Source organism: Emys orbicularis, chromosome 2 (genome assembly GCF_028017835.1).
Source record: "Emys orbicularis isolate rEmyOrb1 chromosome 2, rEmyOrb1.hap1, whole genome shotgun sequence".
NCBI lineage: Eukaryota > Metazoa > Chordata > Testudines > Emydidae > Emys > Emys orbicularis.
In genome coordinates, this window is record NC_088684.1 from 264,749,024 (window position 1) to 264,761,257 (window position 12,234).

Sequence of the window (12,234 nt, forward strand, 5' to 3'; positions counted from 1 at the left end):
CTGTGAAATGCTTTCATCGTGTTTTTCCTGTGGGAGTAAATGTTACCATCTCTGTTGCAGCTTCTGGAGTTTCCCCCTATTTTTCCTTCTTTCAAATACAGACCGTTCAATTCTCAACTGTATCAAATTTACGCTCAGCACAGTTTAGGGGGACGGTGACTCTTAAGAAACCTTTTCACTCCTGATGCTGGTCCAGCAGGTAATTGAAACATCACCCTGTGTAACGTAGAGTAGCTTCAAGGACTGCTCTAAGTTACCCCAGGCTACAGCCAACTGGTGCCTCAGCTAGGGGTTTGACAGAGCACCCTTTTCTGCCTCTTTTTGGCTTCCTCTGTGGAAAATAGGGGTGAGACAAGTGGCAAAGAGTTGGCTTACCAGCATTGTGCCATTCCTGTGCTTGGGGAAATCAGCTTCCAATTTATGGCAACTTTCTGTTTGCTTTTCACTGCTGAGGCAGTAAAAAAACTGACATCAGACCAGATCAAGAGCTGATCCCAGAGCGTGTTAATATATAAATATGTTCAAACTAGTATCTATTTATTTATATTTGTAGATGCTTAGTCTACTCCAGGGAGTGCACATTTAAACATGCAGTGTAAAAGGTTTCAGAGAGATCCAAACAGATGGACTTCTATGTCTATATGATCAGAACTGAGGAAACAATCTGAGAACTTGGAATGGCAGGTCTGAATTCAGTCTAGTGATCTTTGCATGGAACAATGATGTGAATCCTTGGGGTGAAGAGTTTAAAAAGAGAGATTAGGGAGTCATAAATGAATAAAATTGATTGAGTTACTGTGTTATTAATTAGTTAATATTTGTACAATGATCTGAAGATATGTGTTTATGTGATTCGTAGGGGATGGGGATACAAAAATATTGTGGCCTCTAAATGCCACTATGTTTGAAGGTACCAACATGTTTCTAAGCATTAACTCGAACGTGCCTTGGCTTTCCTATTCTTTTTTACAACAGAATACAGTAACGGAGCAGTTGCAGAAGAGCTATGCCAGGGATCAGATCTACACATATGTAGGAGACATTCTCATCGCTGTCAATCCATTTAGGAACTTAGACCTTTATTCTGCACAGGTGTGAAGAAAGAGTTTCAGTTGTGTTTTGCTTGTAGTGATTTCCAGTGAAATTTGAAAATTCATATTAAATACTGAGTAATACCACTCATGATGTTTAATACAGCATCTCAGTATCAGAATTATCAATAAATCATCACGTAGCATGCACATGGGCATATATATTGATATAAATGGTTTCAATCCTATATGCTGAATTCCTGAGCATAAATGAGACAGTTTGTCTCTCATGCACCCTCTCTCTCTCTCTCTCTCTTTTTTACACGCACACACACACACAGTGAAGCCCTGTGTACAATAAGTTCCCCAAATTCCACTTACCTTGTTTTCTGATAGAGGCTTATACCACCCAATGTTACTCCTCATTGAGCTTCACACTAAGAGCCTGGTTCTCCCATTTACTTCAGTTGTACACCAGTGTAATTGGTGTTACTTGTGCAATGGGTGACAGATATGACAGTCTGGATCAAATAAAAGTTTGTTATTGTTTGTTATCGGTTATGGCAAGTAAAGAAAAGAACATCTGCTAAGGGTTGCCACCTTAAAACATACCAAAATACTAAATGGGTATATGAAAAGAAAATGGTATGAAATGGTAATTCAATGCTTTGTGCCTGAAAACATGAAATTTTGATCTAATTATTTTGATTTCATATTTTACATAATCAAGGTCTGATGAGATTTCAAAATATACCAGTTCCTTTTTAATAGTATTTAAAATATAATACAAAGGATCCATTGGTCCACAGTATAGTAATAATAATTAATAATTCTTTATGAAGAAATATAATGAAAATATGATAAAATAATACAAAAATAGATATTAAAGGATCTCAGAAAACATTTGCAGTGTTCTGACCCTCAGCATTCCAAACTGTATATTGGAGCAAAGCGGACTGCCAATCCTCCCCACATCTTTGCTGTGGCTGACATTGGATACCAATCCATGGTAACATACAACTCGGATCAGGTAAAGGTATTTATTTACACAATCGGATTTATATGTCATACCCTTTTCTCTTCTGAGAGGGATGCAATGAGGACAAATGGACTTCTGCTCTTGTCTTCTTCTTCAGTGTATTGTCATTTCTGGAGAAAGTGGAGCTGGCAAGACGCAGAGTGCCCACCTCCTGGTTCAGCAGCTCACGGTCTTGGGAAAGGTATGTTTTTAAAGTGTGTGCTCCCACAAGTCTCTCTAAAGCCTGAAACCTGAACAGACTGGAACATAATCCCAAACCTGCAGTATTTTTTACAGACCCAAATACCCTAATTCTGCATTGGAATCTGCCAGTGGAGGGTTGAGGATAAGATGTGGAAAAGGTGATGTAGCCCAGGACTATATTACCTTCTCCAGACAACCTTTCCAGTGTCAGAGAGGGGCTGATGTGCCTCCCCCAGCTCAACCCTGCCTTAGTCCACTTGGAAACAATATTGGAATGCTGTAAAATATTACACAGCACAGTCAAAGTTTTACCCTTCTTGGGCAATCGTCTGCCTTAGGGACTGTCCTAAATTTTCCCAAAATGTACCATGTAGGATTCTGTTTCACCTTTTGACATGCTCACCTCACTTAAGCAATGGATTGTTGTCAGTGTCACTGTCTTTCCATATGATTCAGACCAGAAAGGCTGACTTGATGGTTTGGCTCCTTAAAGCAAATCACAAGTATGTCTGAATTTGGGTCACAGCTTGAGAGTTTTGCATATTAAAGACTGGGTGCAGGGTGCAGTGAGCAGTGGCACATTCAGCAAGTAAAGGTCACTGCACTAGGATGTCTTCTTAAGCCTGTAGGAGTGTCCTCTTAATATTGGGCCAATTATTTTCCCCATTAGATACCCATTTTCCTACTGTTATTCTAAGGAGAAGAGTGAAAACACGAAGACTGTGCTGAAAATGAGTGCATGGGTGAATTCTTGGCCCCACTGAAGTAATTGGGAATTATGCCATTGACTCCCATTGAGATCAGTGAATCCAGGATTTCACTTTACATCTTAAGCCCTTGTTTCAAGTATACAGTAAATCAGTCTGAGGTGTTCCTTTACCATGGTGATGGGTGAGGTATAAAAACCTGGGATGGATAGTTGGATGGATAAAAGTTAAGGCCCCAATACAGTAAGGTACTTAGGCAAGTCCCTAGCTTTAAGCACGTCACAGTCCCATTACCTAAGTACTGTATTGATGTGCTAAAAGCTTGGTGTGTGTTTAAGAACCTTGCTGAATTGGGGCCTGTATGGGCAAGGAAAAGGGCTTTGCCCATAGGTGCAGGAGAAAAAAAGAAGGAAGAAATTACAGAGATCTGATGTTTATTGTGATACCTAAATAAAGATTCCAGAAGTACACAGAATAAACAAACGATAACTCTCAATAGCAGATGTAAATGGAAAGACCCATTTGAAAAGTTATTTTGGTATTATTCTTGAGCAATAACTTTTCTGTATTTTGGCATTTATATCTAGGCTAATAATAGGACTCTCCAGGAGAAGATACTCCAAGTGAACAATCTTGTAGAGGCATTTGGAAATGCAGGCACTATTATCAATGATAACTCCAGCAGATTTGGAAAGTACTTAGAAATGAAATTCACTTGTGGAGGAACTGTAGTAGGAGCTCAAATTTCAGAATACCTCCTTGAAAAATCCAGAGTTGTCCATCAGGCTGTGTAAGTAAAAAGGAACAATCGACCCATTTTAAAAGTAAACAAAGCAGGTGTGCAATGTGGGAAATCTTTTATCATATTCAAGTATAAGATTAGCTAGGTTTTTTTCTTTCAAATAAACAAGAGGTTGCTAGGTTCTAAAGGTATAATTTAAATTAAAATAGCTTACAGTATATTTTATTACATTCTGGTTTATTTAAACAGGTCTGTTTTTTAAAAATTCTTGCATATATTATATAGCAAAAAGGATAAGCATATGTGGGCAGGACTAAGGATATTCTAATAGTTTTAAATCTACATTTCCTTATTTGTCTGGGTTTAATTTAGGGTTGTTGATTTATCACAGTTAAATCATGCAATTAACTCAAAAAAATTAATCATGATTAAAAAAATCTATCACGATTAATCCAAGTTTTAATCGCACTGTTAAACAATAGAATACCAATTGAAATTCATTAAATACTTTGGATGTTTTTCTACATTTTCATATATACTGTATTCTGTGTTGTAATTGAAATCAGTGTATTTTTTTATTACAAATATTTGCACAGTAAAAATGATAAACAAAAGAAATAGTAGTTTTCAATTCACCTCATACAAGTACTGTAGTGCAATCCCTTTGTCGTGAAAGTTCAACTTACACAAAAGCAAAACCATGTAAAACTTCAGAGTCTACAGGTCCACTCAGTCCTACTTCTTGTTCAGCCCATTGCTAAGACAAACAAGTTTGTTTACATTTACAGGAGATAATGCTGCCCGCTTCTTATTTACAATGTCACCAGAAAGTGAGAACAGGTGTTTGCATGGCACTTTTGTAGGCAGCATTGTAAGGTATTTACGTGTCAGATATGCTAAACATTCGTATTCCCCTTTATGCTTTGGCCACCATTCCAGAGGACATGCTTCCATGCTGATAACGCTCGTTTAAAAAAGAAGTGTTAATTAAATTTGTGACTGAATTCTTTGGGGGAGAAATGTATGTCCCCTGCTCTGTTTAATCCGCATTCTGCCATATATTTCTTGTTATAGCAGTCTCAGTGATGACCCAGCACATGTTGTGCATTTTAAGAACACCTTCACAGCAGATTTGACAAAACGCAAAGAAGGTACCAATGTGAGAGTTCTAAAGATAGCTACAGCACTCGACCCAAGGTTTAAGAATCTGAAGTGCCTTCTAAAATCTGAGAGGGATGAGGTGTGGAGCATGTTTTCAGAAGTCTTAAAAAAGCAACATTCCGATGTGGAAACTACAGAACCCGAACCACCAAAAAAGAAAATCAACCTTCTTCTGGTGGCTTCTGACTCAGATAATGAATATGAATATACATCGGTCCACACTGCTTTGGATTGTTATTGAGCAGAACCCGTCATCAGCATGGACGCATGCCCCCTGAAATGGTGGGTAAAGCATGAAGGGACATCTGAATCTTTAGCGCATCTGGCACGTAAATATCTTGCAACACCTGCTACAACAGTGCCATGAGAACACCTGTTCTCACTTTCAGGTGACATTGTAAACAAGAAGCGGGCAGCATTGTCTCCTGCAAATGTAAACAAACTTGCTTTTCTGAGCGATTGGCTGCACAAGAAGTAGGACTGAGTGGACTTGCAGGCTCTAAAGTTTTACATTTTTTTATTTTTGAATGCAGGTTTTTTGTACATAATTTTACATTTGTAAGTTCAACTTTCATGATAAAGAGATTGCACTACAGTTCTTGTATTATGTGAACTGAAGAATACTATTTTATTTTTTTACAATGCAAATATAATGTGAGCACTGTACACTTTGTATTCTGTGTTGTAATTGAAATCAATATATTTGAAAATGTAGAAAACATCCAAAAATATTTAAATAAATAGTATTTTATTATTAACAGCCAGATTAATTGCACGATTAATCACAATTATTTTTTAATCACTTGACAGCCCTAGTTTAAATTAAGCCCTTAATATTATGTTAAGTATATTGTTGGATTACTTTTCCTTTAATTTTCCCTTAGTAATGTAACTTGTATGCATAATATTTGGTTAAATCCTGGAGATTCTAATATAATTTTGCTTATACAGGAGTATGAACCAACTACACATATATATTTGTTAAGTGTGTGTGTGTGTGTGTGTGTGTGTGTGTGTGTGTAATAAAATAACAAATGATAGAGAAATTAAACAACATTTCATAGAATAAATTCATATGAAAGTAAATTCCTATACAATATCAGCTGTTTATTTTCACATATAGTACATTAAAGTACAAAAAAATATTTTAGTAGATATATTTTTGTCATTAATAATAATTAATGGCAAAAGGTTAGAACTTGGCACAGGGAAATCTTGCCCCCAACTCTAATGTTTCCCTCACTGACTAAAACTAAAAGTGTTTTGATTCTGTAAGAGCTTGTTACCTGAAGTACCTATGTAACACAAATGCCACTTAGGGATCTGGGGCAAAATCAGTACTTGGTCCTGCTAGTGAAGGCAGGGGGCTGGACTCGATGACTTTTCAAGGTCCCTTCCAGTTCTAGGAGATAGGATATCTCCATTAATTTATTTTATTTATTTATTTTATTTTATTATCTCTGTTTCCTCTGAGCTGATTTAGCAAATACAGTTTAAAGTTTGGTACAGTTTTAGGAAACGCTGTTATTGACAATTTTTTCCCCAATCGAACTTCAGTTATAGAATCTTGGATTTTTCAGAATAAAATCAGCCTTTTCCCCTAAAATAAGGCTTGTATTGAACTTTTTCCCTGGGCTTGCTGATTTCTGATGAGGTCAGTGAGATTACTTAAACAGGATATGTCAGTAGAATGTGCTTAAATTTACACATGTACTTAAATCCTTTTCTGAATCAGTCAAATCTCACAGAACCTTGCAGGATCAAACCCATAGTGAGAATGCAGCTGTGTCTGGGAGGGAACGTTTGAACAGAGTTCCTCTGGGCACAGTTAGTTTACTAAGGTTGTGGGCAATTTCCAAGATCTCACCCAGTATTTACTTATTGTATCAAACACCACAGTGCCGCATTTAGCTGCTTCTACATCATCTGCATTGGTAGACATGACACAAGAAAAGCTTGCACAGAAAAAGATGGAGCTCCTTAAAATCACTGCACCAAGTACTCAGCAGGTATAAACTGATGGAACTCCATTGACTTCAATGGAGCCATGTCAATTTACAGCAGCTGAAGATCTGGCTCACTCTTTTTAATGATGTTTAACAATAGCAGCAATGCCATCAATAAATCTAGCAGTACAACTTTGTTACTTAAACAAATAATTGCTTTTGTTGTTTCAGGGGAGAGAGAAATTTCCATATTTTTTATTACATCTATGCTGGTTTAGCAGAAAAGAAAAAACTGGCACATTATAAACTGCCAGAGTATAAGCCACCCAGGTAACACAGTTTCTTTTTACATAAATTGATTTCTAAGGAATACAGTGTAGTTGGCTCAACCTCATTCGGATTATAACCCTTCGTTCCTCAACCCTTTCAGGTATCTGCAAAATGAACATCTCCGAACAGCTCAAGATTTTATGAACAATAATTTCTATAAGTCTCAGTTTGAATTAATTGAGCAGTGCTTCAAAGTCATAGGTTTTACAATGGAGGTGAGTGCTGATAACATTTCAATCTTTTTCATTTTTCTGAAACATTCCTATGCTTCTTTCTGTGACAAGAGGTAATAAAGGGAAAATGCATACAAAGAATATAACTAATTTTCTTCACTATTTTTCTCATTTTGGCTAAAAATACAACCAGTTTCCTTCATTGTATTGCTCACTTTGGCTATGATTGTTAGACATTTTTGGATATTCCATGGTCAGTTTGTCATTATATTGTTACATATTTTAATTCTTTTAAAAGTTTTTATGCATCTATATACTAAGAAAGTATTATTAGTCAACAATACTATAAAATCAGTGGCCATAACACAGCTGAATATTTGAAAAAAGTTATTTACAAAATAAGTGCATAGAAAATAATGCTTGTAACTTTTAATAAGCCTATAATTTTAGCCTAGTTAGTGTAAGCTTTATTCACTTTTTTAATTAGAGTTTGAAATAAGGAGTCTTTGGCAAGGATAGTTGAAATGCATTGAGAGGATCGAACCTGTCATGTCAGGGTGAGTCTTATCAATGACCACTAATTTAATCCATTCTTCTTTCTTATTACCCCTTTTCACGGATGTGCAGGCCACTGGTTCTCTCTTGTAAGCCTATACCAGATATAATTACAATAAATATCAGCCTGTTTCTTTTTAAAGTCTCCCTTCATCAGCTGCTTTGAAACAAGGAATTTCATGTGCCATTAGTAGAGGAGCTGCATTATAATGTTGCTATTCATGGTTATTAATATTTCTCAGCATACTGTGCATGACACTGTTGGTGCCTAGTTCTGGAGGAGCAAGTCCAACAGGAAGGAGGTACTAAAAAGAGGCAAATCTATAAAAATAGAATACTAGTTTACAAAAGAAAATCTGAGAGTTTTCTAAAATTCCAAGTGTGAGACTTTTCACAGGTCTAGTTTGGATGGGAAAGATATATATGGCTGATGACGTGTTAACATTCACCATGCCATCATTAAGGGTAATATTTTAGCTATGAAGAAATGTGTATGAAACTTTTCCCCTGTGTTTTAATAATACTTTCCTGGCTGTTTTGCCATTAATGATGTATTTCTTTATTACTTACTACAGCTTTTTTTCCATGGTTTTTTTCCATGGAAAATTTTGAATTGTTTGCAAAAAAATTAAAATCAGAAACAGCATTACCTGCTGTTTTATGACACTGGAGTTGTCAATAAGTATCAAAAGTACACCTCTACCCCGATATAACGCGACCCGATATAACACGAATTCGGATATAACGCGGTAAAGCAGTGCTCTGGGGAGGGCGGGGCTGCGCACTCCGGCGGATCAAAGCAAGTTCGATGTAACGCGGTTTCACCTATAACGCGGTAAGATTTTTTGGCTCCCGAGGACAGCGTTATATCGGGGTAGAGGTGTATCTCCCATTATGCACTGTGGTTTCCCCTCTTGAGGGAGGTGATACATCATGGCAGTTATATGGAATCATGGGAGATGAAGTCTGACTGGAGAGCCTGGCACATAAAGGAGAATGGGAGCATGACACAACTCCCATGAGGCACTGAAATGGCATTTCAGAATCCAAATATTTCATTTTTAGGCATTGATTTTTTGATAGAAAATATCAATTTTTTCAATGGGAAGTGGACACTTTTGCCAAAAAATTCATTTACTCAAAAATCCATTTTCTGTTGGAAAATTTTTTTTGACAGAAAACTTTCAATCAGCCCCATTACCTACCTTGCTGCAAAACTATGTAGCGAAAGCAGATGAAACCTTTTAGCAGTGAACCTGAATTTTCATCTTTTTTCCCCAAGTCCATTCTCTTCTTTTTCCTTTTGATACTTATTCACAACTCCGGCGCTGTATAGCAGATGGTAAGGCCCCAAAATCTCCTGTCAGCAGTACTTCCCTATCTTCAGAACTGGCCTACATGAATGTGAAGGTTGCAGAACTGTCATCAGCAGAGCCACCCTCATGACAGGACCTTGTGGGGCATGAAGTGTACTATGCAGTTACACCAGCCTGTTCCTGTTCCCCGTGCTTAAACATTCATTTTAATTGATAAGAGCATCACCTGCATATAGCAATGACCCTATATGGCCCAAAAGAGGAGGTGTCACTTCTGATATTTTGGAAGTCCACTGAGAAATGTGATTGGCCACACTATGTACAGTGCCAGCATGCATCTTCTGGTCACTTTGCAGAAGGTTGTGGGACAGGGTGCGCTTAGTTTCTGAGTGGATGGGGAAGGAGAGGCATAAAGAGTCTTTCTTGCTTGTTGAGCCTCCTATGAAGGACTCCATGGGGCTATTCCTCGTGGAAGTGGTAGCCTCTCAAAAGAGGGTGGGGCTCTTGTCTGACCCACTTCCAGCCCAGCTAGCAGAGAAGGCTGGGTACAGAGGGGTGTGGATACTGCACTCTTTTGAAGGGTGACACAGCAGTGGTGGTTCCCAGAGCTCCTGGAATCTTTGTACCTAATCCAGGCATAATGTCTCCCAGCACTGCCACTGGGGCTGTGTGTCTCCGCACCATACCCTTTGCAGAACTGTGGCTATATGCCAGGAATCAAGCTCTGTATGCACAGAGACTGCTACTTTTTGTCTAGAGAAAGATGCTGCATCAGAAAGAGGCTCCTCCATGGAAAGGTGCAATAACGTACCCCTAACCTTTGACGTTTCATCATGGTGCACAGAGGAGTTTCTCTATATATCCACAATTCTTGTTCTATTAACAGGAGTCCTGAACATAGTCTTCAGAGTAGCAGCCGTGTTAGTCTGTATCCGCAAAAAGAACAGGAGTACTTGTGGCACCTTAGAGACTAACAAATTTATTAGAGCATAAGCTTTCGTGGGCTACAGCCCACTTCTTCGGATGCATCCGAAGAAGTGGGCTGTAGCCCATGAAAGCTTATGCTCTAATAAATTTGTTAGTCCCTAAGGTGCCACAAGTACTTCTGTTCTTTTTGCGAACATAGTCTTGTGCATTCTGATTAAAATGCAGCCTACATGTTTTTTATGAAATCTCTCTTTTAAACTGGCTAGCATGCTGTAATGGTAACTACATACTCTATACTTTGCTCTCTGTCCTAAACTCACACTGTTTTACTTAAGACTGCATGACAAAAGTAAGAGGAAAGGACTGCCTGGGGTGCACAATAATCATTCTGTACTAGTCAGATCAACCAGATTTAACACCTACTGGAAAAGGGCACAAAAATGTCCGTTGCTATACCCATTATACAACATAATGGCAAAAGTCAAGTTATCCATTTCTTTGAATTTCCTCCACATTCTTAGGCTTGAAATGAAAATAATCACTTTACAAACATACATACTGTTTGCCAATCATCCTAAGAGTAATTTTTAGAGTGAGCTTTTTTAGTTGGCTTTGGAGTAACTGGAATAATTCATTTTCATTAAGTATTGGATTTGTGCTGGATTCAATTCTGAAAGTGTTGAAAATAAGATCAAATATTTTTGAGCAATTAAAGGTAATTAAGGATTTTATCTGAATAATTGATGCCAGCATGTTACAAAATATTATGATATAAAATGCTGTGGAGTGATGAGTAGCCCATCTGATAAAATGCTTGTCCAATACTCTGCACCCTTAAGAAAAATAATAGCCCCAAATTCTACTTTAACCCTAGTCTACATTACAGAAACTAAAACTGGCTGACTCTGCTTAGAAAATGACCAGAAATTACCAAATATGGAGATGGGTATTCAAGTTTACAGCTAGATCAAAGCCAAAACCACAAGGAAAGCATTACTTTATCTATAACTATTACAGTTTTACTTATCATTCATTATTATTTAAGGTCACTTACTATATATGTCACCTAAAATTTACATTGTGATTACAAACACTGGCCCTAGATCAGGAAAAAATCCTCATTCAGGACAGCACTTAAGCACATGCTTAACTTGAAAACAATGGGATTTAGGCACATGCTTAAAATGAAGTGTGTGTTTAAAGTGTTATCCGGAATGTGGATGAGCTTAAGGACCTGAATAAGTGTTTCCCTGAATCAGGACTATATAGGGTCTGATTCTTCTCCTATTGAAGCACTGTTTCCATTGACTTCAGTGGGCACAGGATTCGATCTGTTGTAAAACTCATTCTTTGTTCCAAGAAGCTTCCAGCCTTAGGGCTAGATCATGCCTTCAGGCACAGCAAGGGGTGGTATGGAGTTGCTCCTGAACTCTCTTGTGCACAGAGGGAGAAACACACCCACTATGGCATCCCTTTATGGGATGCAGCCTGCTCCTCCCTGCATGCTAATCTAGTTCTAAGCTATTGCAGAAGTGGGGTTAGGCCACATTCCCACCTCCTCCTTGCCCCCTATTTGGTGCCAGGCATCCCCTGGGGACTAGCAATAGAGTATGGTATGAGGAGAATGGGATAGATGTATTCCTGGAAGAGAGTGTATGGTGGACAAGAAGAATGAGACTGCTCCAGGCTTGGGAGGCAGAGTGCTAGAAGGCATGGAGTGAGGAAAGGGAGCAGTAAAGAAAGAAGACTGAACACAGAGTGAGGAGAGTAAGAGGCAATGAAAGCAAAAATAGAGATGGAGATAAAGATAGTGAAGGACCTTGAAAGTGAGAACAAAGAGCTTGAATTAGATGTCAGAGAAGAAGCCTCTGAAGTGGTTCAAGGATAGGGGTGCTTTGGTCTTACTGATGGAGAGAGGAGAGCATGATGAAAATACTACGGCTAATTTAACTGTACTTGTCCTGAGCAGGAGTTCTCAACCTTGTCAGGCAATTGCATCAATTTACTAAAATAAGATCTCATGTGTATCTGCTGCCTTGATCATTGATCTGGTCAGCCAGTGACTCCTGTTCAGCTGTGTGCGCGCCAGGACAGTCCAGGCTCCACTATAAATGAGGAGGCAGT

General features: G+C 38.1%; 1 protein-coding gene across 2 annotated transcripts in view; it reads left to right on the forward strand.

Moving 5' to 3' along the window:
• MYO3A (myosin IIIA) overlaps positions 1–12,234 on the forward strand; it is a 187,444-nt gene that overhangs the window by 93,233 nt on the left and 81,977 nt on the right. The window contains exons 11-16 of one of the 2 annotated variants that reach the window (XM_065398708.1): positions 976–1,092; positions 1,957–2,067; positions 2,168–2,251; positions 3,548–3,750; positions 7,041–7,139; positions 7,240–7,354. In XM_065398708.1, coding sequence (XP_065254780.1) covers positions 976–1,092; positions 1,957–2,067; positions 2,168–2,251; positions 3,548–3,750; positions 7,041–7,139; positions 7,240–7,354 — 729 coding nt within the window. The remainder of the gene's footprint in view (positions 1–975; positions 1,093–1,956; positions 2,068–2,167; positions 2,252–3,547; positions 3,751–7,040; positions 7,140–7,239; positions 7,355–12,234) is intronic. The other variant, XM_065398707.1, reaches the window with a different exon arrangement.